The sequence below is a fragment of the Antechinus flavipes genome, chromosome 1, assembly GCF_016432865.1.
Source record: "Antechinus flavipes isolate AdamAnt ecotype Samford, QLD, Australia chromosome 1, AdamAnt_v2, whole genome shotgun sequence".
Lineage (NCBI taxonomy): Eukaryota > Metazoa > Chordata > Mammalia > Dasyuromorphia > Dasyuridae > Antechinus > Antechinus flavipes.
In genome coordinates, this window is record NC_067398.1 from 349000320 (window position 1) to 349025563 (window position 25244).

The 25244-nt window shown below is 36.6% G+C and overlaps 1 protein-coding gene across 1 annotated transcript in view; it reads left to right on the forward strand.

Moving 5' to 3' along the window:
• Nucleotides 1-6762: 6762 nt before the first annotated feature.
• Nucleotides 6763-25244, forward strand: part of FECH (ferrochelatase) — a 48299-nt gene continuing 29817 nt past the window's right edge. Inside the window, exons 1-4 of the mRNA XM_051969582.1 lie at nt 6763-8089; nt 17407-17536; nt 21755-21874; nt 22996-23144. Coding sequence (XP_051825542.1) covers nt 8056-8089; nt 17407-17536; nt 21755-21874; nt 22996-23144 — 433 coding nt within the window. The 5' untranslated portion in view covers nt 6763-8055. The remainder of the gene's footprint in view (nt 8090-17406; nt 17537-21754; nt 21875-22995; nt 23145-25244) is intronic.

The following is a 25244-nucleotide window of genomic DNA, read 5'->3' on the forward strand; positions in this document are numbered from 1 at the left end:
TTTAAACAATGTTCAACCTGGAAAAAGTGAGACTTAAATAGGGTAAATATATTTTATGAACGTTTTGGGTTCTTTGAATCTAGCATAGTATACCTTCATGATTATTCTTAATTGAATTTGTTGAAGGAAACTAAAACAGTACCAGAAGATCCCAGCTTGGTGGAGCATGAGTACAGGTGAATGAGTGCCACCAGTTCAGTGGCAATGAGATCTTAGCATAGCTGTAAAGGGGTTTTAGTTGCTCTTTCAAGAATGTAAAAGCTATGGGACTAGGTAGAGGATAGAGGAGAACAGTATGTACCCGGCAGCCAAGCCAAGGAATTAGCCATAAAGGTCACTGCTCAGTAGAAGTACTTTTATCCTTTTAATAGGGTACTTACTGTGTTATCAAATTGCTCTCTTCCCTTTCCTCATTGTCTCACCTTTTCTAGTTCCCCTCAGTTTCCTCCCCACCCCGGCTCATTTTTCTATCCTGTTTTCCCTCCCTCTTTACTTTCTCTTCTTCCCTATCTACCTCAAAGTCCCCTGCATAGTTGCATGGTCAGTTCAAATTAGGAGTCTTTTTTTTGGTGATGATGATATCATTTCATGGGTCTTTGCCGTGAATGTAATCCTGGAACAAAATCAGTGAGGACATTGCTGATTTGATTGTGTGGGATTCTTTGGTTTTCTTTTCTGAAGTAAAAAAGAAACTATGAATATTTGATGTCAATACTGGGTAATTCTATAATTCCATTTAGTAATTCCACTTTGACTGAAATGGGACAAGACATAAACAAATAGTTCAGAGAAATTCTGTTGAACTTGATTTTTTTAACCAGCTAGATGCCAGAGAGGAGGAACATTCGTCCTAGAATCAGGAATACCCGAGTTCAAATCCTGGCTTCTGTTTCTTAGCTGGGCAAATCACAACTTCTTTGCCTCAATTTCCTCATCTATATAATGAGATATTACTACCTACCTCCCTGTGTTGTGAGGAAAAATGAAATATTTGTAAAGTACTTTGAAATTTTAAAGCACTCTATAAATGCCAGCTATTGTCACTAATCCCTCCTGAAATGTTCAGGAGGAAAAAAAGGTATAATGAAACAGTGTAACTGCACAAACATTAAAAATGAGGATAAGTGAAATGGCTATTGTGTTATCCTTATATTCGGCCAAGTTCTCCTTATCTTTGTTGTTCAGTAGTTTCAGTCATGCCCTACTCTCTGCTACCCCATTTGGATTTTCTTGGCAAAAATACTGGAGTGTTAAAAAATCATCTAATTGTTACCAGACTTCAGTGACCAGCTCACTAATTTTTGGAACTTCAGTTCTATATTAAAAGTTTAAATTTTTATCAAGACATAAAAACATGAGCTACAGGGACTAAGTTTTTTGCTGTTAGCACTTTGGACCTGTGGTAAAAAGCTTTATTAGTACTCTTCAAGATTTTGTCATAATATTATTTCAAGTTTAAAATGCTAGTTTTCTGTTGCTATGACTTGTTGTATCTCATCCACACCTCTATTATCATTTTAAAGCATTGGTTAGATGGTCCTTCCAGAAGACTAGATACTGATGGTTTAATGCTGCCTGCTGCTGAGGAGATAGAGGAATATGGGGTGGACCCCTAGACTTTGAGATATGAAGAGTTGTTGAATAGGGTCCACAGAGCTTCAGGAAAGGAGTAAAAGAACTGAAAAAGTGACCCTGATCTTCTGAAGATTTGGTGATTATAAGGACTAAGTTATTTAATGTGGAGAGGGTTTGCATTTGTAAGGGTCACCTGTAATTTGCCCACTGGAAAAGAACCTGGACAAAATGATCATATGGCAGTATGGAGTCCTTGAAGAGAATAATGGTTTAATCTTGCTTCTACCTCTTACTAGCCATATGATCCAGGCGAAATCACTGAATAGGCCTGGCCATCAGTTTTTTTCATTTGTGGAATGGGATAATAATACTTATTTTACTGGGTATAGTTAATAAGTGACATTGAACAGCTATCCTCCAAATCTGTGGACACGTCAAAATGACTGAAGTGCACTGGGAAATACTTCTATTATAATTTACAAATATCTGTACCAAGAATGTTGTAGATAATCTTAAAGTTGGGTAGGGAAAGGATAGATACCCCAGTGAAATGACTGAATATGAAGTTTAGGCAAATACCTATAGACTGGACCTCTGATTCTGACTAGCTGCCTTATAAACGTGGTAACTGGGATAATTCAGTAAAAGGATGCATTTATGCAACTCAAGCTTACTATTGGAAATAAAAGCACATATTCTTTTGACATGGATTCTGTAGCACCATTATAGTAAAAAACAAAAAAGGATAGTTAGCATGTTTGGAGCTATGGATTAGATGATATTCTAGTATGCAAATTGCTTCTGCTTTACTCAGCTACTAAATTTCTTTTGTACTGAATTTGCTCTCTTTTTCTGATTAAGGAGATACAGCCAAGTAATCTAAATTTAGTTTGTGCAGCTCAGAGGTGCCAATCATGACAAATAATGATTTAGGTTTCCCCCCTCTCCCAAAGCACTGAGCTGAAACCAACAAATTCATTTTATTTAGGTCTGCGAGCTAAACTCACATATTGGGTCCTATCTGTGACAGGAGAGTGCTTTATCCACTAATTAAGTCACCCAGCTTCAGATAAATCCTCTGCTCTGCTGGGTTGCTTATCTGGGGCCGCCCAGAGGCTCCTTTCATTCATATACATTTGGTTGTAGAGAGTGAATTTTCTGCATAAGTATATAAAGTAAATGTGGACAAAGAGAAATAAAACAATTATCTTTTCTAAGCAAATAAAATCCTCACAATGTTTCCCGAGTCTTAGAAGGCTGGGTCTTTACTGAGGGTTTTTTTTTTTTTTTTTGGTTTGTTTGTTTTCTGTTCTGTTTGTTTGTTTACTCTCTAACTCAATGTGCGTTCAGTTTATTTCCCCTGGAATTATCTCATTGGGAGATATGCTGCAGTATGGTGTCATGTTGGAAGCAGAGGCCTTGGGTTCTTATTCTGCAAGCTTAAGGACTGTTTGACATTGGCCAAATCACTTAAACTCTGTGATCTTTGAATTGCTATTATTATTCAGACCTGTCTGCCCCAAGATTTCCTTGACAGTCTTATTGGAGTGATTTAACATTTCTTTCTCTAGCTCATTTTACAGATAAGGAAACTGAGGCAAACAGGTTAAATGATACACAGCTATAAAGTATTTGAAGCCAGATTTGAACTCAAGAAGAGTGTTGCTGACTCCAGGCCCCGGATTCTATTCACTACCTGAGCTTCAGTTTACTTATCTGAATATGAATAATATGAAAGTGATCACGCTCATCTCCAAGTTCCATTCTAGGTCTAAATCTAGGAACCTCTAGATTTCAAGAAAAAAAAATTTAGCTTTTCATTATTCTGACATTCTTAATATCATCATTATCCAATATTTATAGAGTTTGAAACTTAGTTTTCTAAAGATACCAATTTTAATCTTAGGGATGGCAAGTTTTGTATAACAAAGCTGATCTAGCACTTAGAACAGTGTCTGGCACAGTAAGCACTTGATAATTATGTTTATCTTATTAATTGACTAGCTCTTGGTGGTATGATCTTCCTGTATTTGTCTATGCCTCTAAGATGAAACATAGGTCAGGAAAAACATGCATGTAGGTTTATTTTTAAAAATTACAGTGTTAATAGCTTGCATTCAGTTTTTGAACATAAAGTGTAAAGGAGTTCAGTAAATAGAGTGCCAAGCATGAAGTTAGAAAGACCTGAGTTCAAATGTGATCTCAGACATTCACTAGCTGTGTTACTGGAGGAAGAAATGGTAAACCATTGCAGTATCTTTGCCAAGAAAATCCCAAATGAATTTGCAAAGATTTGGACACAAGTGAACATCTTAGGTAGCCTGATGAGCTAATTAAAACATAAGGAATTGCAAAGTATCCATAAGGTCATGTGATCTTTACACCACTGGGATGGGGTTAAGTATTGAAGGTATTATTACATACCTCTTCTCCTTTTACAAATAGGGAACCAGACTTGCCTTAAGTAACTTGTTTATGGTTGGAATTGACCCTCAAGAAGGTTTCCAAATCAATGTTCTTTCCATTGAACTATTTACTCCCTTCTAGTAACATCAAACAAGTTTCTTTTTTTCTTTTCTTTTCTTTTCTTTTTTTTTTTTGCTGAGGCAATTGGGGTTAAGTGACTTGCCCAGGGTAACAAGTTTCTATCTTAATAGAGATAAGAGTGCAGAGTAGTAAGTTCATTTTCACGTGTTACTTTTCACTACTAATACATCATTTTGTACATCTTGATTACTGGAAACATTGATTCATCTTCTGCAAAGTTGTCAAGTCGATATTCCTAGGGCCCAGATCAAACAATGTCACTCTCCTACCTGTAAAGCTTCAGTGTCCATACCTCTTGGTATAAAAACAAGATCCTTGGTTCTAACACATCTATTCTGACCTTCCAGCTAGACCAGGCTATTTGCTGTCCCACTTTATCTCCAAATGCCTGGGGGATAGCGAGATAAGGAGGCATAGAATACCCTTAACTCTTTCCCTCTATCATTTAGAGGAAGCCACCTTTTCTGAGTTACTTATTCATAGTTTCCCTTCCCACTGCATTTTCTTCGTGTAAGATTTGTATTTGTTTATTTCTGTATCTCTTATCCTCCAGTAGAATGACTTCAAGGCCAGGAAGTGTGTGTGTGTTTGTGTGTGTATATGTGTGTGTGTGCTTGCATCTCCAGTACTTAGTAGGCACTTAAATACTTATGGAATAAAGGATATATAACTGGATTTAAAATGAATAAAAATGTAAGCATAACAACAAAAATCTACAAAAAGAGTAGTATATTTTATAAATATAGATACTAAATGAATATGGTTAACGATGAAAGATTTTTGGTATTTAATGAAATAATTTGAAACTTAATTATTTCAAAAGAAAATTAATGCAAATAATTTTTATGTTTCCCCTAAGAAAAGTTACTGGATTTCTTTTCCCCAAAATATTTACAACCTTTGTCCCATCATAAGCTTGATTAAAAAAAGAGCCAACCCTAAAATGCAAGTAAACCATGGGTACTCATTGAGTTCCTATGAATTTTTGTCCAGTTTTTGCCTACTCACCAATCATTATGGAGTCCCTGTGGTAGATAAAGAATAGATAAACATTATCTTTACTTGGCAGAAAGTTGAATGTGGCTAGAGATAGAATACTTGACTTATCCAGGGTCTTCCAGATATGGCTAAGTAAAGGGAGAATTCAAACTCCTAATACCCTTTGCTTTCTAATTCTCCAACCTTATTCATATTGCTACTTCTGGTGCTGAATTTAAAAACAGGTAAACGATTCAGAGTTTTTGTGGCAGGAAAGCATGTCCCTCATATGAGAAAAACTCTTTGAAAAGACAATAATGAATGAATAAAATCTTAGCAAATGTATACTTGGAAATGAAGAGAAAGAAAACTTTTTTTTAAAAATAACTATCATTGTCCATTTCTCAGAGCAATAATTCTATAGAATTCCCATTTGATTTTACACTTAGATAATAATGAAGACTGGCCCTTTTAATTGGGGTTCCCACTGCAACAGAAATAATAATTTTTTGGGAAACTGAATAATTTGATCAGCACCTCAATTATCCAGATATAGAACCAAATTATTTTTTACTTCATGGGATGTTGTGGCCATTTTGATGATAAGCCCTTGTCCTCTGAGCTCAGATGATTTAATTTGTCACGCATTTATTAAGTAATTACTATATACAAGGCACTATTGCTTAGTACTTACTGGGTATACAAAGACAGTGATAAAAACTGTTCCTGTCCTCAAGAAGGTTACATATAACCTGAGAGGAAAAAATATAACACATTGTGGTATAATATGTAACAATATACATATAATATTATAGAATATAAAATGTATATTTATAAAATACTATATACTATAAAAACACACCAGGAAACCAACAAGATTTTATTAAGAACCTACAACATGCCAGGAACTAAGGATACAAAGTGATATATCCCTTGTCCTTAAGGAACTTACATTCCAAGTAGTCTGTTTCTGAGACTCTACCATTCAAACCCAAATCATTCTGGCTCTCATTGACTGGCCAACAAAAGGTCCCAGGTCAAGTCCCATTTGTTTTAGCTGATTACTTTAGAATAAAGGTAAATAGCAATTATTTCTGTTTTGTTCAGAAATGTTGTTTTCCCCTCCCAATTTTATTATTATTATTTGACTAGTTAAAAGGCCATCCTTTACCTTAAATTCTTACCTAGCCTTAATCACTGAATGTAGGCTTGCCTTGGTCAAACTGAGATCTGGTAAAGACCTTAGCTTAAAAGGGCCAAGGACTTCCACTGCATCCAAGCCCATCTCCAGTCATCCTGACCTATATCTGGCCTTTGGACTCAGAAGATTCTGGAGGAGAAAGTGAGGATGGTGACTTTGCACAGCCCTTCCTCACTTAAATCCAATTCACTTGCATGTCATGGCGTCACCTCCCAGATGTCACAATCTTCTTGAGAACAAAGAACAACCTACAATTACCACTTTCCAGACCCAAACCCCTTCTCTGGCCACTGCTCCTCTAAAGACATTAAATGGAACTATCTGAGAATAGGGATTGTTTAACTTATTTTCTTTAATCCTGAGTTTTTAGCAGTTTTTTTTGATACATCTTAAACATTTAATAAATGTATTTTATTTGCTTTTTGAATAGAGCTTTTTTATTCAAAACATACATTTACAGGTATGTTCAAAATTTGTGCAAAATGATACAAAATAATTTTGGAGAAAAGGATTGTTGCATCAGTCTTGACAAGTAGTGATCTTAAGAGATGGTGGTAAAGAGAGAATACATTGCTGGCTTGGGAAAAGAAAAGCCCTGAGCAGGGAAATGGAATGCCATACTTTGAATTAGTATAACAACCATAGTACTGTGCTGTCTACTAAGGATAAAAAGAAAAACAAAAACAATCTCTGCTCTCTAGGATTTTACATTCTAAGGAGGGGAGACATTCAAGCAACCATGTACAAGCTACATACATAATACACATGTGCACACATACACATGCATGCATGTGTAGGCACACACATACACACGTATCCGGAGCAGGTAGATGACAAGAGCGGAAGTGTGTCAGGCTTGGAGTCGGGAGTACCTGAGTTTAAAGGATGGACTTAGTCACTTATTATCTGGGCAAGTCACTTAATCTCTATTTGCCTCAGTCTCCTCATGTGTAAAACGGAGTGAATGGCATCCACTTTCCAGGGTTACTGTGAGACTTACTAGCTGTTTGTTTGAATTTTTTCATAGGAAAAATGGGGATAATGACACCTGCTTTCCAGGGATGGAGTGAGGAGCAGATAAGATAACAACTGTTAAAGCAGCTCGAAGTAAGAGGTATGTAAACATTATTATTAGTAGTGGTGGTAGTATTATAGCCTCCAAGATGCTTCCCAGCTCAACCTATAACTGAAGATTTTATGGAACAGTCAAGTATAACTACATCTTTCTAGGAGTTAGAAACTTGATATATTCGAAATAAAACCAAACCAACCAACCACTGTTCTTGGAATCTAAAGGCCTGGGTTCAAATCACACATCCATGTAATCGCTTCCCCTCAGTTTCCGTAACTGTGAAATGCGGGGGCTGCCCGGGATGCCCCCTTTCCAACAGATGCAAGGCGCAGTGGCCGGCGAATGGGCGGGACCACCCAGTTCCTGAGAACTTTACTGAGTAGCCTGCCAGAGACCAGTCCTCAGGAGACAGAGGGGGGAGGCCGCTCCTCTGGGGACTCCCCGCCTCCGGACTCGGATTAGATCAGGCGCAGATCTCGCCCCAGAGCTGCAGTGAGCTGAGTGCCAGGCGTTGGGGAGCCCAGCGAGCAGCCCAGCGCGCAGTCCAACCAAGAGAGCCTGAGCCTGGGCTGGGACGGCTTGGCGGTGTAGGGAGGACCAAGCGCGCGTGCGCAGGAGCCGCCGGGGGAACGCGGAGTCGTAGTCTCTGCGGAGCGTCGGACAGCTTTTGGTTAACGCCAACATGGCCGCGGCCGCCGCCCGCTTTCTCAGTCCCTGTAAGTGAGCCGGGTCTCATCTCCTAAGTAGTGGCTGACGTTGCGGGCTTCGAGGATCGCGATAGCAGGAAGGGGGCCGCAGGCTGCTCTTGGAGTTTTCGCGTCCTGCCTGTGGGCAGAGAGTTCCGGGACTGGGGGGTGGTTTAGACTCAGGGTCCCCGGGCCGTAATGCAGGGGGCAAAGCCCGAGGGCCCCTGGCAGTGGGCGCAGTCTGTAGAACCCCAGTTCCTGGGTTCGAGTTCTAACCCATCACTTAATCCCTTGGGAGATCCCGGGCCAGGCAGTCACTTTCAGGGGCTTGGTTTCCTCCTCTGTAAAATGAAGGGAGCCCTGCAATCCTGCCAGACAGGGGCTGTCATCGTGTGGCAAACTTAGAGGACTCCAAAGTGAGTGTTTGGTCAATTCTTCCCTCAACCGATAGCTAGCGATTAAGCGTTACTGCTGGGTTTAGCGCGGCGGAGACAAAGAAGGGCAAAAGCTGGGTACCTGCCCCGTGGAGATTGTAGTTTAAGGAGTAAGAATGACTCGTATGAAAAGAGGGAGGCGAACCCCGCAGAGTGGAAGAAGAGTAATAGAGGGAGGAGGGGGAAGGAAAATGCAAGGAGTGTGACGGGTTCACACTCAAAGCTTGTGTAAACTGTTCACTTTACTTTCCTCGATCTCATTTTCCTCCTCTGTACAATGAGGTAGTTAGATTAGAGTTAAAACTAGAGGTGTTTTGAGCCTGTGAATAGAGGGCTTGTCACTTTAGGCCGCTGTTGGAGGTTGAGCAGGAAGGGAAAGGTCCTCCTTGTTTGGGTAAATGGAAGCAAATACGTTATAAAACAATATTTATTTACTCATAGTGCTTGCATAATAAAAGCTTGGAAGCCCTGGTTGAGAGTAAGAGGTTTTAGAGTAATTTTGTAGCGAGCCAGCCTTATTGAGTACAAAATAGTGGCCGATATTTCTCCTGACAGTTTTGTGTGCCAGGCATGGAAGCTTCCCCATTTTATGTGTTGTAGTGTTACTGGTTGGTTACAGAAGTTAGGAAATATACCAATAACCTTTGTAGTTTTTTCCAGCCTGGAAACATTTAGTGCCTGTTATGCCTCTGGTAAGAGGCAGTATGATGCAATCGATAACGATTTTGTTTGGGAGATGGCAAGAAATGAGTTTGAATTCTCAGGACCTCAACTTCCTCATCTGTATTCTGAAATTAATAATAGCACCTATCTTACCTGCTTATTATGGGGATCAAATGAAATAATGTATGAAGAAGTGCTTTGCAAAGTACAATATAAATGTGAGTTATGATTAGCTTGGGCCCAATACTAAGATTATAAATCACAAATTTCATATTTGGATTTTCAAAAGTAGATGAAATCATGATGCATTTTCCCCTTTCACTCCTCACTTCTCTTCACTGTGAAAGATGGTGAATATACAGAGGGGAGACAGGTTCCTTACCTTTGTGCTTTTTATCCTGTTTATGTAGCTTAGTGCTTTCCTACATAAGAAGTGATCAGTAAGTGTGTATTATATCCAATTGAATTACCAGTAATCCCTAAATTGCTAAATTGAATGGAACTTTTCTCAGTTCTCTGCAGTTTCATGTTCTGTTGACCATGTTCTCCCCTGGAAACTATACTTTCTTGGTTTTGGTGACACTAACCTCTAACCTCTCTGATTGCTCCTTCTTGATATTCTCAATGTTGTCCACCAACTGTCCCGTTAGTGTGGATGATCTCCCACTGTTCTATCCTGAGCCCTTTTCTCTTCCTTACTATAGTTTTTTTCCTTTGGAGATCACTGATCTCATCTGTTCCCATAGATTAAAGCATCTTTTCTATGTAGATAACTCCCAAATCTATATGTCCAACCCTTCTAGACTTCTTCCCCTGAATTTTCCATTGAGATCTCAAATATAATATATCCCAAAACAGCTCATTTCCCCCCCCCCCCCCAAACCTGGTCTTCCCATTTTAAAATTTTCTTTTGAGAACACTATTACCTTCCACACAGGAAAGATTAAAGATACAGAAAATGTCTGTTGCTCAAGTTTCCAAATATATTTTGTTGGACATCTTATTAGCATGTTTATTACAGACAGACTGGAGAGGTGTGTTCTTGGTTGGATCTGGAATAGAACAGAAGGGGGAAAACCCATTGGATTGCCTTTAAGAGATTGCAAAAGTTTTTTCCTGCTTCCCTTTCAGGGAAAGGCCCATCTTTTTAATACAGTCATTTTCCTGATGTTGCAATATGGTGATGAGACTGGAATGCATCTGCCTTGGAAGAATAAAAAATGAACATAATTTAGAACGAGACTTCTTAAATAGTTTCTCCTTCTGACCCCCTTTCACCCAAGAAATTTTTATGTGACCCTGGATATATAGATATATAAAATAGGTATACAACTCAAACATTTCCTTATAATCATAAGTTCATAACCCCCATATTCAGTTATAAGACCCTATATGGGATCATGACTTGAAGTTTAAGAAGTTGAGATCTAGAAAATAGTAGGCACATTAAAAAATATTTGAGCAGACTGAACATATAATCAAGAAGTAGAGCAGGAGTAAAGATGTTGATTGGAATAGAATATGAACTGGTCACATACCTGATGACACATGAAGAGGGTGAACTCTGATAGGAGGACAGCAGAAGGCCCCATGGGTGTCCTCATATTTGGGGAAAGTGAGGAACATCTTCAAGAAGTTGTATGGACCTGTTAATGCAGAATGAAAGGGAGCTTCCAAATAGATAACATTATAGATTGAATATTTTATACTCATTTGTGTGCATGTTTTATCCCCATCAATGATATACTTTTTTATTTTTTTTTATTATTATTTTTTAAAATAACTTTTTATTGATAGAACGCAAGCCAGGGTAATTTTTTACAGCATTATCCCTTGCACTCACTTCTGTTCCGATTTTTCCCCTCCCTCCCTCCACCCCTTCCCCCAGATGGCAAGCAGTCCTTTACATGTTGAATGGGTTGCAGTATATCCTAGATACAGTATATGTGTGCAGAACCGAACAGTTTTCTTGTTGCACAGGGAGAATTGAATTCAGAAGGTATAAATAACCCGGGAAGAAAAACAAAAATGCAAGCAGTTTATATTCATTTCCCAGTGTTCTTTCTCTGGGTGTAGCTGCTTCTGTCCATCTTTGATCAATTAAGGCTCTCTTTATTGAAGAGATCCACTTCCATCAGAATACATCCTCAAACAGTAATGATATACTTTTTTAGATCATGAATTCTTTTTTTTTTTCATCCCCAAGACCAATCTAGTCCCAGTAGATGTTGCTTGGCCTTTTTTGAAGATGATTATGACTTCAGAGATGATGCCTTGACATGTAATTGAATTGGATTGAATGAGAGAGGGCTGTGCAAGGTCACCTCCCTTACTTTCCCCTCCAGAGCCATCGGATCCAGTGGCAAAATATAAACCAAAAATACTGGAGATGGCCCTGGATGCAATGGGAGACCTGGCCTTTTTAAACTAAGGTTTTTAGCAGGTTTCAATTTGACTGAGGCAATCCCCTATTTAGTGATTAAGGCTAGGTAAGAATTGAGGTAAAGAATGGCCTCTCTTACTTAGTCAAAAGAAAAAAAATTAATTTGAGAGGGGAAGTCAGAGTTTCTGGTCAAAACTAACAATTGTATTTAGACTGTGACAGTCTTGGCCCCAGCAGTCCAAGTGGGGCTCGATCTGGGACCTTTTCTTGGCCGATTAATGAAAGCCAGAGTGATTTGGATATAAGGCCTGCTCCTTAAGAAAGAAATGTAGCCCATGAACTCCATGATATGGAGGAAAGAAGGAAGGGGGAGAAGGAGAAAGGGAGAAGAAAGGAAGTTAGCCTTTTGCCAGGGCTTCAGTGGGGCATCTCCTACTCATTGTTTGTTTTGTCCGAGTGAGGGAATACTGTGCAAGGTCACCAGCCTCACTTTTTGATCCAGGGAAAGTCGCAAAAATGGTGAAGCAAGTATTGAGGTAGCTGACACATCCTTTCCAGAGACAATAACTGTGATTTTGATTACAGATCTCAACAGATGGTAGAGAATGAAGAGGAAAGTACATGGGCATGGTCTCAAGCATTGCCTAGGCAAGTGGTTTCTGAAGGACTTGTTTGGAGGGTGGAGTCTCAGAAATAGACATTAGAGCAGAAAAGATTCTTTAAAAATAGTGGAAAGGATTTCTGTCTTCTCTCTTTCTCTCTCCTCTCCCTTCTCTCCCTCTTCCTCTTTTTCTCCTTCTTCCCTCTCCTTCCCCCCTTTTTTCCCCTCTGTCTCTCTCACAAACACATACAAATATACACATAAATAGGAGATTATTTGACTTTTCTGAAAAGCTAACCAATCAGCGTGCCAAAATTCTATTCATAGGTATTCCCTTAAGTAGACAATAGAAATACAAAACCTGTATGTCGAGTCTCTGTTATAAATATAGATCATCTTGGGAATAAAGGGATGCTCTTTTAAGGATAGACATAAAGATTCAGTAATGGTGTTGAAAGTAAGTAGTATTGAATTAACTTATTTCCCTCTCTTAATGACTTTTCCTGTTGCAAAAAAATCATAAAAGCTCTAAATTATAATTCAGCAAGTCATATAGTATACTGTAACTTTTCTTATCTAGGCCATAGTACTTAAAATGTTCACAAATAAAATCACAGAAGAGGCCTTTTATGCCAAGATCTTAGGAGTAAAAACGGGAAAGGAGCTTCCAGATCTTGTGATCAGATCCTCTTACTTCAGAGAAGATGAAACTGATCAAGAGGGGTAGTAGGATCAAGATTTGAACCTAAGCTTTCTTTTTTCCACTTCAGTTAGTGCTTTTTCTATTTGTCACAAGGATATGAAAGAATTCTCCCATATTTTAAAAAATTATATAAATAATAAAATGCTGAAGCTTTTTTTTTTTTTGTCCTTTTTGTGTGTCAAAAAAGTCTTGAACTGAAGTCAGGACATTTTGGTGTTTTAAAATTTGAAAAACAATTAAGTTTCAAATTTTTATTATAATCCTTTCATTATTAAATATCATTGAGATCATTTAAATACCTCATAGTTAATTTAAATTTAGCATGTTCAAAATTGAGCTTGTTAAGTTTTCCTTCTAAAACCTCACCCCTAGACAGTTACTATCTATGATATCACTATTTTCCCAGTCTCATAAGCTGGGGATCAACCTGGATTCCTCCTTGCCCTCATCCTCCATATCCAGTCTTGTTGCCAAAGTCTATAAATTTCACCTTTGAGACATCGCATACAATTTTCCTCTTTATAACCTATGATATTACTACCAGGCCATCATTTCATACCTGGACTATTGCAATAGCCTGCTGGTTAGTCTTACTTGCCATAAGTCTCTCTCCATTCTAGTCCCTCCTTCATTCAGTGGCTAATGTGATTTTTGTAAATGTCAGGCCCAACTATATTCTGCCTCCTACTCAAACTTCAGTGGCTCCGCATCAGATAAAAAATTCTCTGTTTGGCATTCATGCTCTCTGTGACCCAGTCCTCTGCCATCTTTCCAGTCTTTTTAAATCTGACACTCATTAATTACACTTTGATCCAGTGACACCAGCCTTCTTCCTAATATAAGACCCTTCATCTCTCCACTCTGAGGATTTTCTCTGCCCATTTTCCATACCTGGAATGTTCTCCCTCCTTATTTCGCTTCTTGGCTTCTTTAAAGTCCCAACTACAATCTTAGCTAGTCCCTCTTTTAGTGCCTTTCCTTTTTTGATTGTTTCCTATTAATTCCATATATGATTTGTTTAAATGTATTTGTTTGCCTGTTTTCTCCCTCATTAGATTTGTGAACTCTTTAAAGGCAGAGATTATCTTTCTTTGTATCCTGAGCACTTAACATAATTCCTGATCCTAGAAAGATACTTAATGAATACTTATTGACTGACTAATTGACTTCTATAAAAGATCTTGACACTTTAGAATGATGGGCTAAATCGATTTCAATGAAATTAAATGTAGAAAAATGTAAAGTCCTACATGGGTTCAAAAATTAACTTTATGAGTATAAAAGGGGAGGGGGGAAATTCATTTCAGAAAAAATTTTGGAAGACTAAAAGTATAATATGAATTAGCAGTGGGGTGTTGCAGTCCAAACAGCAGAGGAGCATAAGAGAATCAGCTAAAGGAATGATGGAAGAGAATGATAGTTGTATTTGAAGGGTTGCCATTTGGGTGATGAATTAAGACTTGATCTACTTGGTCCAAGAGAGGATTTCTTTACTCTTTTTTGCGTCATGGACCCCTTTGAAGTGAAGTCTATTGACTTTCTCAAAATGATGTTATGTCTTTTTTTGTTTTGTTTTGATTTGTTTTAAAATTGAAGGCAATCTGGGTTAAGTGACTTATGCAGTGTTGTACAGCTAGTAAGTTTTTGAGGTTGAATTTGAACTCAGGTCCTCCTGACTCTGGGATGGTGATCCTTCCACTGGGCCATCTAACTGCCCCAACAATAATTTTTAAAATGTACAAAATAAAAAAATAAGATTAATAAAGAAACTTTAATGAATATAAAAATATTTAGATCCCACCCCCAACCTCCAAACTGTCCATGGATCCCAGGATAAGAAATTGGCTTCAAAAAAAGGTTTCTTTAACAATAAGAACTACCAGAAATGAAATGGCCTGCTTTAGGAACAAATAAGTTCCCTTTTATTAAGTCTTCAAACTAAGCTGGATTACCACTTGTTAGGGATATGTTGGAGGGGATACTTGTTCAATTACAGGTTGTATGGGATGGCTTGTGAGGTTTAATACAACTTCATGATTCTGTGTTAAGTTGTGTTGTAGTTGATTTAATCTCATAGTACCTCATATTTTGGAAACCATTTTGAACCTGGATGGCTGGATATATGAAGTTCCATATTAGGGCTTGTAACAATGGCCCTCAAGTGAATGAGAATGGTGTATTTACCTTCCCTACCTGCCTCCCATCCCTGGAGGGGAAAAGCAGATCTCTACATCTTTATTAAAATGATTTATTTGTATATGATCATTGTAGATCATCACATTATTCAGCAGATTTTTCCCTTGGAAACTTAATCAGATTAGTTGTTAGTCATTTGTATATTGTTGAATGATTCATCTGCTGGTGAACTGGAAGAGTTTCTATAGTTTGGGCTCTTTTCTTTCTTCACTCTCACTAGCATAATCCTGTGCTCTTATTTCTGTTATGGTTTATAGGTTTACAAAGGCAGAGCCATATTCCATACCAAAAGTAGGATCAGATTTATAATAGCTGAGAGAAGTGAGTAACGTAGTTAGAAAATTTAACTTAATACATTTCGTTGGACTTTTTGATATAATACTTTTTGGCTGACTATATATTAAAATAAAATTTGTCATTTGTTTTGAATGAATTGAGATTTCTTTAAGTTTAAATATTTTAGTTAATTTTCCTGATCTTTTTTTGAAGAAAACCTACTTTTCTTTTCTGTAAAATCCTGAGATAATTGGGCCAGAAGAAGCCTAACAAAATATACATTTATATTGTACTTTAAAGTTCATAGAAGTGCTTTTTGTTGAAATCTGTCCAATGCTTCAATTAACCCTCATGACACTAAAATAGGTAGAAAATATTCCAATTTTATATAGGTAGGACCCTGAAGCTGAGAATAGTTAAGTTGCTCATCATTATAGAGATGGGTTTCATACCTGGATCCTCTGATTGCAGACTACTACTCTCTATCCTGCCATGGTGCCTTCACTGACAGGGAAAGTCCTGAGAAGTGCAGGGTGAGAGTGGTACAAGGCAGGAGTTCTGAACCTTGTTTGTACTTGACTCTTTGAGCTGACTAACTGAAGTCTGTTACAAAAGGAACCATTGTATTAAAAATACAGTTATCAAGATATAAAATTAAAAAAAAACCCACATCCAAAAACCTCTGATATAGTCAAAATAGTGCTGGATTTACACTCTGGAGGTCTGGATAGTGACCTTTGTCAGGTACATAATAGTTTATGTGATCCTGGTCAGGTCATTTAACTGTTAAGTTATTTTTCCTCTTCCCTAAAAAAGGAATGATAATGTTTGTGATGATACTTGAGAGTTGTAAGGAAACTTACTTTGGAAACTTTAAGAAAGGTACTGCTTAATTGTTGTTATTAATTAAATTCCTGGACAGAAGCAGGAAGGATATTGACTCTCTTGGTTTTCCCACTGGAACTCTTTGGCAAACTAAGGAGATGGGATATAGTAGAAAGAAGAGCATGGGTGGCAGCAACCAATTTGGAGCTATTTTGGAGGATCCCTGCCTTCCAGAAAGAGAATATTCTTTTTGTATCAAATTAGATTATCCATTACCAAAATAATTTATCTCAATCCAACCCAGCTATGCCTCTAAGTATAATCTGATTTCATTCATTTATACAAAAGGCCTTATGGACATTCTGGCACCTTGCACCTTTTAAAAGGCACTTGTCTAAAATAAGCTGTTAGCTTTATGTACTGAGTTGAAAACTGGGACAGTCAGCAAGATTTGAATTGAAATTTTTCATGTCGGTTTCTATTCTCTTATTCTCATTCAAGAAGGGTTATATGGTACAACCTCATATATTGGGATCTTTTGGGACTGAGGAGAGTTTGTTCTAAATAGTTCAGATATGTCTTTTCTCTCATGTTTACATATTTTAGTCACAAAAACAAGTAAGTGTGATTCCCACCTTTCAAAAGCTCACAACTGAATTGAGGAAGCCAATTTATTTTAGTGTGAATAGTTATTTCCTTGCTTTTATACTTGAGAATAAAGGTGAATCATATTTTAAAATGTGTCGTTAATCCCTTTTCTTTTAATGCCCTCAGAGTGTGGGGAGGATGCTGATCAGTTATCAATACTAATTCTCAAGGGAAGATTAGAATGGGAGGTTCTGAGTCATCTTTCATTCCATCAGCTTGAAGGCAGATAAAATGGCCTTGGGAACAAGCAAGCCTCTTGGCACATCATACAAACCATGACCCTGCTATAGGACTTAATGTCTGACTTCATTATAAATTCCAAGGAGGTAACACTATTTTGAGATTTAGTAATAGAAAAACATATTCAAAATTCTTCTGTAGTAGTTCAGTCTGGTTGAACAGATCCATTATTTTGTTTTCATAGGCTGACAAATAAGCAGAAATGGGATAACTAACTGAAGTAAATGATATTCTAGTCCTGAATGCCTTTTTAAATTCTTGTTTCCTGCAAAGAGACAAATCTCCACATTTATATAAATCCAAGAACTTAGTATGCTTTTTCAAAGCAGTTACTTTCCAACCAGATTTCGCACTAAATTTATTTTAATTTATTTGCAGTAGTGAAAAGCAGCAGGGACAGTCAAGGGAGAATCCATGGACTATGGAAGTGTCATCATGGTGCAGCAGTAACAGTAGCAACTGCAACACAGTCACAAAGAACAAAAGCTCATGCTCAACCAGAGAAGAGGTATGAATTTAAGTTTTAGAAATAAAGAAATCTTCTAGTGATTGATGTGAAAGAGTATCAGTAAATGTAACCCACCCAATAAGGCTGGTGCTATGGAGACTCAATTAATTAGGAATATTTTTTCCTCTTGGATTTGTGGTCATCCACTGTGAGAATTCACGGAATAGATTATGTGAGATATACATAAGCATTGCACTTTTACTGGAGAGAAAAAAGTTCAACCTTGAGCTTTCTTCACTGCCCTTCTGCTCTCAAGACACCCTCCTCTCATTGGAAAGAAAAAGGAGTGCAGAAAGCTTTTTCATCTTGGCTGGGTGGAAAAGGGAATGGCATTCTTGTTTGCCCTCCATTGACCCACTTCTAGCCATCACAGCCTCTGGAGGATGACCTCAAGACAGTGCCATGCAGAAATGAAAATGCTATCAGTAATTTGGGGTTGAAATTGGTTCTAGAAAATTATATTGTCACATTTGACATAAGCTATAAAGGCCTCGTTCTGTGTATAAATGTGGAATTGGAGAAGCTGTAGGATTTTAACATCTTACATTTTACAATGCTATTTCTCATTTTTGTGTGTATGTGTGTGTGTGTGTGTGTGTGAAGAAGAAAGGTTATAAATTAGACTTAATACTCTTTTGTTGCTGACATTAATTGCAAACTACCTTGTACCATACCAAATTATTAACTATTATAGAACTAAACATTTATAACTTTCCTAAACTTTATTAATTTATGAGACAATGAATGTGCAAGATATCAAAAATGTTTAGATGTACATAAATTCATCAGGGAGGTCATGAATATACAGAATTTTTCTGTTGCTTTTTCTTGGTATAAATCATTTACAATAAAACAGAATTTTATTTTCCTTTTTCTTTTTGACCTCAAGCTAGTTTATATAAGTTTCATATGTTTCAGGTAGGTAAATCAAAGGAAAACTTTAAAATTGAGGAAAATGACACAAGGATAAAAATTTGAGTAATATGTTTTCAGTGATTTTTTTTTTTTTTTTAATGTGCATGAGTGTTTAAAGAAAGGGAATCTAACCATTTAGGCTCCGATTATAGACAACATATCTTTTTCTCTTGGGGAAAAGACTGTGATCCTTGATGGAAGCTTTACTCTTCATAAAGATAGGAAAGTGGTGTGAGAAGTTACTAATGCACCATTCATCATTCACAACATCATTTGGAATTAAGTGCAGTAGTGTTTAAACATTTTCAAATCCTTACTTCTCTTTTATGTACAAGATTGAATGTGGGTTTTCAAAAATGCTAGCAAAGCAAAGTAATGTCTCATTCAAATCTTAATGGTCAGTATCCTGCCCTGAGCTCAGGTGGTGTAGATGAAAAGTAGACTTCTAAATCCAGATTGAATGCTGATACCCTCTGTGGCTTTCTTTAAATCCTTTGGTCTAGTATTTCCTACCTCTTAATTTATGAACTGGCACCCATCCCTGGGAAAGTGTATTATAATTTATTATTAGTCACAGTCTTTGAATGTGAAACCAGGGAGACCCTGGGACTAGCAGAGAAAAAGGAGAGAGATTAAAGGCATATGAGGATTTTGCATGAGAGCCTCCTGAATTTTTGTTAACAGAAAACTACTGGTTTCCTGGACTTCGTGACAACTTTTTCTGGCTTTGGTATTTAGAGAGCCTATGGAACATTGTCTTTAGCTCTAAATGTTAATTTCTTAGTTCAGCAAGTGAGGGTATTAAACATCTTCCTTTAAAAGAGGATATGAAAATTTCTTTAGTTAACTCTTAATATGGGCTACAAAATGGACATATCCCTAATAGGAGAAAATCTTATAAAAATGAATGTTAAGTTATATTTATATGTATTTGGAAGAATAAAGTACTATTGAAGAAAAAATAGAATCACAGTTGAGAATTTATTGAGTGCAGGGCACTATGCTAGACATTGACAAGGATTGAAAGGGCCTTGCTTTCAAAAGTTTGCATTCATCTACAGAGAAAGAATATATACATAGATGGTAAACACAAAGTAATTTTGAGAGTTTGACAGCAGTATCATCTGTGTGATCAGGAAGGGTCTTAGGTAGGGGCAAGTTGTATTTTAAAGGATATAAGGAAGAAAATTAATTATTGGGCTTACCATACCTGTTGGAAATTTCATAATGCAAACTCACCAGTGTCTCAAACTCAACATATCTCAATCAGAATTCATCTTCCCCCATCCAAACACACATCTTTTCCAGACTCCTGGATACTATTAATCTTCTATTTACCCACGTTCTCAACTCTCTCTTATCTTCTACATCCAGCAACTTGTTAAATCTTAGCTATTCTTTTTTCCCCTCTGAGGCAATTGGGGTTAAGTGACTTGCCCAGGGTAACACAGATAGGAAGTATTAAATGTCTGAGGCCAGATTTGAACTCAAGTCCTCCTGACTTCAGGTCACTTGATCCACTGTACTACCTAGCTGACTCAATTCTTAGTGATTCTTTTCCCTCACACCACCTTGTGTATCCATCTTTTACTCTCATCATAATCTGCTTTCACAGCCATTACCATAGTTTAGTCCCTTATCACCTCTTGCCTGGACTATCATAATAGTCTCCTTATTGGTCTCCTTGCCTCAATATTCTGATCTGTCCAATCAATCTTTGACAGAGTGACCAAAATGATATTCCTAAAACACAGTGCATGTCATTTTTCTCCTCAATAATCTTCCAGGATTTCCTTTTAACTCTAGGATCAAATACAGCATCCTCTGACATGTAAAGCTATTTACATACCAGCTTTAATCTACCTTTTCAGGGTTATTCAGCATTGTTATCCTTCACAAAGTATCTGCTCCAGCCAAATTGGCCTTCTTGCTTTCTCTCATAAATGACTATCTTCTGGCTCTGTGCTTTGAATTGCCTGTCCCCCATGCCGGAATTCCCTCCTTCCACCTGCGATTTTTATAATTTATAATTTATATCAAAGTTTATGGTAGGTAACATAATTTTGGATCTGGAATCAGGAAGATTTGAAGTGAAATTCAGCCTCAGATACTAGTTGTGTGACCCTGGGCAAAACCACTTAACCCTATTTGCCTCAGTTTCCTTTTTCAGTAAAATTAACTAGCGAAGGAAATGGCAATACTCTCTAGTATCTTTGCCAAGAAAATCCCCAGTAGAATTAGACATGACTGAAACGACTAAGCAACAAGTTTATGTCAGAATTGAGCTTAAATATGAGTTCTAGCATGAAATCTTTACTAAACCTTGTAGCAATGAACATCTTTGACATGCAAAACTACCTTGTGTTATTTCAATATACAATTTCTGTGTATGTACTTATTTCTGTTGTTAGAAGATAAGTTCTTTGAAGGCAGGAGCTAGCCCTTTACCCTAAAGAGATCAGTGAAAGCAGAAAAGAGTTCATATATAAAAACAGTAGTTCTTTTTGTTTTAGCAAAGAACTGGAAATGAAGGGGGTGCTTCTGTGGTTGAACAAATTATGGAATTATCAATGTAGTAGAATTCCATGGTGCAGTAAGAAATAATGATAGGGCTAGTTTCAGTGAAACTTGGATTCTTATTTATGAAATTATACAGAGTGTAATAAATGGAGCCAGAAGAACAATTTAGAACAACACTATAAAAACAAACAACTTTAGAAGAATTTTGATCAAAGCAGTGACCAACCATGATACCAGAGGACCAGTGATAACGCTTTGTTGCTTATCTTCTGACAGAAGTGATAGAATCAGGATGCTGAATGAGATAGATTTTTTTTTTAACATGACTAATATAGGACTTTGTTCTGCTTAACAATGATATTTGTTACACAGATTTTGTTTTTCTTTATTTTTTTCAACAGAAGAAGATGAGAGAGAATTGATTGTTGTTAATTGAAAACAAAATTAAATTAAAAAATAAAAGTAAAGTCATGGATGGTGAAAAATGAAATACTGATTTTGGAAAACAAAAGATAGGCCAATTTGACTAATGTAGTAAATATGAAATCAGATTAGAAAGATAAGTGAAAGTAGGATCGTTAATGTGGTAGACTTAGATAGTAGGAAGCTTGATATATATTATTAATATGAATAGTTGTGGTAAATGAATCCTTACATTTCAATTCATATTTTTATATAAGAATACATATCATATATTTTATTAAAGTTTGGTGAGAGAGTGGTAGCTTAAATATTTTTAAACTGTAAAGGAAAATATACCAACTTTTATATTATTTTATATAGGAAGCCTAAAACCGGAGTATTGATGCTAAACATGGGAGGCCCAGAGACATTGGGAGATGTTCATGACTTCCTACTGAGACTTTTCCTGGACACAGACCTAATGTCACTTCCTGTACAAGAGTAAGATATCCATCTCTCTGTAGCCTTTTATTTCTAAGTTTCTGGAACTTTTAATAAATTCTTTAAAAAAAAAAACCTTTAAGCATATCAATTTGCTAATGAAATTATTTTTCTTTTATCATGATTATTTCAATATAATTTTTTTGCTAATGGAATTATATTTCTTTTATCATGATTATTTTAATTCTTTTTTTTTTTCCCTTTTGGGAGGGGATAGACATATTGGTAGAACTGTTTTATTATATAAGTTGGTAAAAATTGACATGGGAATAATTTCACATAAAAAGAACGAATTATATGTGTATCTTTCTTGTCTGACCCTTTCTTCCGCACAGAGACTGGGTCCTGTTTAAATAAATAGTCCCTGAAATCCAAGTCTAAATTGCCTCATAAATTTCTGTTATTTACTTCATATCAGTTTAAGAAACATTTATTAAGTGCCAACTTTGTGCAAGGCACTGTGCTTACACAGGCATATCCTCTTTAATTGGTTCTGTGAAAGCACATTAGGCAAAAAGTCATTACAGAAAGCAACTGTTTAATAGGAACAATGTTATAAATGCTACAAATTTATACTCTTTTAAGGGGTTTTGTTAGAATTTATTAAAAAGGTTATGAAATAATGTTGGTTGGATCATTGTTAAGTGGGGCATACCTTTGTAACTAAATTATTTCCTAGCTAAATATTTAGTAAAGCAGTGGTTGCTACTCATTTGTATTGTGAATATGTAGGTTTTTAAGTTTACAAAGAGGGCTTGTGCATAGCCTGATTTCCTACATTATAGCTTTTGGTATATTCAGGAACCAAAAGATTTTTTGTAAAAGAGCAACTTATCCCCAGACTGATCAGTTGGTCTGGAACAACAGTCTGGTGTGATTTCAGGGTTTCTTGTCAGAATGGGCTGTATAGCAAGGATGGAGCAGATAATTGTCAAAAATGCCTGACACTGCCCTGCTTCTCTGAGCCAAAAAGAACCAATTTTTTTTATGGTGATTTGGCTATTGGATTTTCCAACTTTATCTGGTTAGTCTCTTTATATATTTTCTTTCATGAGTGATAAACATTGTTTAGCCTGATAAGGTTAAGAAAAGCTAACTTACTTGAATATTGAATGATTTAGCAAACTGGCTCCATTCATTGCCAAGCGTCGCACACCCAAAATTCAGGAGCAGTACCGTAAGATTGGAGGTGGTTCGCCAATCAAAAAGTGGACTGCCAAGCAAGGAGAAAGTATGATAAAGCTTCTGGATGAGCTTTCTCCACATACAGGTACTTTGTTAATAAAATATATTTTAACATATTTATTTCAGAAGGGTTAAAAAATTGAATAACAATTGTAATAAATGTATACTCTGTGTATGTAAGTGTGTGTGTGTGTGTGTGTTTATCACCATACATATAAATACACATTTTATACTGTGTCATGATAGTGAAGGAGGATAGGAACCCTTAACTCTGTTTTTTATGGAGTTAATGCGTGTCTTTTATTTTCATTTATTTATTTTTTGCTGAGACAATTGGTATTAAGTGACTTGCCCAAGGTCACACAGCTAAGTATTAAGTGCCTGAAGTCAGATTTGAACTCAGATCCTTCTGACTTCAGGGCTGGTGCTCTATCCATTGTACCATCTAGCTGCCCCTAATGCATATCTGGATTCTTGGTTTTAGAAGAAACAGAAGAGGTTAAAGATAAATTGTGTCATAGAGAAAAATTAGGGGCAGCTGAATGGTACAATGGATAGAGTGCTTGGCCTAGAGTCAGGAAGACACATCTGGGCGTCACTTAATTCTGTTTGCCTTAGTTTCCTCATCTGTAAAATGAGTTAGAGAAGGAAATGGCAAACCATTTCATTATCTTTGCCAAGAAAACCTCAAGTGGTGTTGTGGAGATTTGGATAGGATTGAAAAACGACAACAACAACAAAAAGAGAGAGATATACTAGCTTCTGTAAATAGAAGATTTTTTTGTAAGGAGCAATAAATTGAATAGATTGCCTGTGTAAGAAATATATAGGATATGTGTTACAATTGTTTTCCTACTTGGCCCATACCATTTTCCTTCTGAGGAAGCTACTAACAAAATTAATTTTTAGAGCCAAGTTACTTTAGCATCATTATTACTACTTCTAGGATTAGATGACACAATTATTTAAAAACATTTATTATTAATTTATAGTTGTACATGCCATTGTAGTAGATTTCTGATTTCTGATGTAGTAGAAATCTGATCGATTGCTTATCTAGGACCTTTAACACTGGTACCAGGGTATATATATCAAGACAAATCAGCTACGTAAACATTTCATAAGTTTTTTTATAGGAAATAAAAACATCAGATACAGGGCAAGGAAAAGTGCATTCAGGAATTGAGGGAAAAAATAATTCCATAGTGAGAGATTCTGGTCATGCAAGATTGCTTGAGGGAAAAGGTCAGCTCTTCTTGGATCAACCTGAGAAGACTTCACTTAGCCTTATCAGCCATGGCACTATTAGAAGCTGTTTTTTCCCTATTGTATCCAGCTTAGTAGCTCCCTGGCATATCAGCTAACTTGGAAAATTGTTTCGTTGTATTCCTGGATGTTAGGTGTGTTTCTTGGCTTTAGCTTTAGCTCAAGGGCATTTCTTATACAGTTCTATTTCAAATGCCACAATGCATCTTCTTAAATGTTAGGTGAAGGAGGTTTGTCTGACCTCCACTCACACCTACTCGATTGGGAGCAAACTCTGTAGTCATTAACAGTTTATCACTGATAAAAGGTTTAACACAAATTAGATCTGCAATTACTATGCTGTCTTTAGAGGAAAGTGGAAGCATAAAGTTCCATTTTTATCTGTTTATGTGTTACTATAGCACCCATCACCATAATAGGCTCAAAGTTGTCAGGTACAAGCAAAGAGGTTAGGCTGGAATATAGATGAGAGAGAAAAGGCCCTTCTCCTTTATTATGAGGGTAAAATGATTAGACATCCAGGATTAGACAGGACAATCTTAGATTTCGATTTTCTGAGCTTTATTAAAATGTTCTGCATTATATTCATCTAATCTGGGTTGGCTAATCATTTTAATTCATGTGTGTTAATGTAAAGAAAAAATTAGTCTGGTCGATTGGAACATTAAGTCAGCATTATTGGTTTTTTTTGGGGAAATTCTACCTTGGTTGGAGGTATTCATATTGTCATCACAGTAATTACTGTAAAGATGTTTGAGAAATACAATAAAATATCATTTATCTCTAAATAGCAAAGGTATTCATTCCATCCTTATTTTTTATTTGATTTAGCCCTTTTGAGGTAAGTGGGGGTAAAAATTATTTTTGTACTGATAAATCACAAAGCTGTTAAGTAAACTGTTAGTCATACAACAAGTTC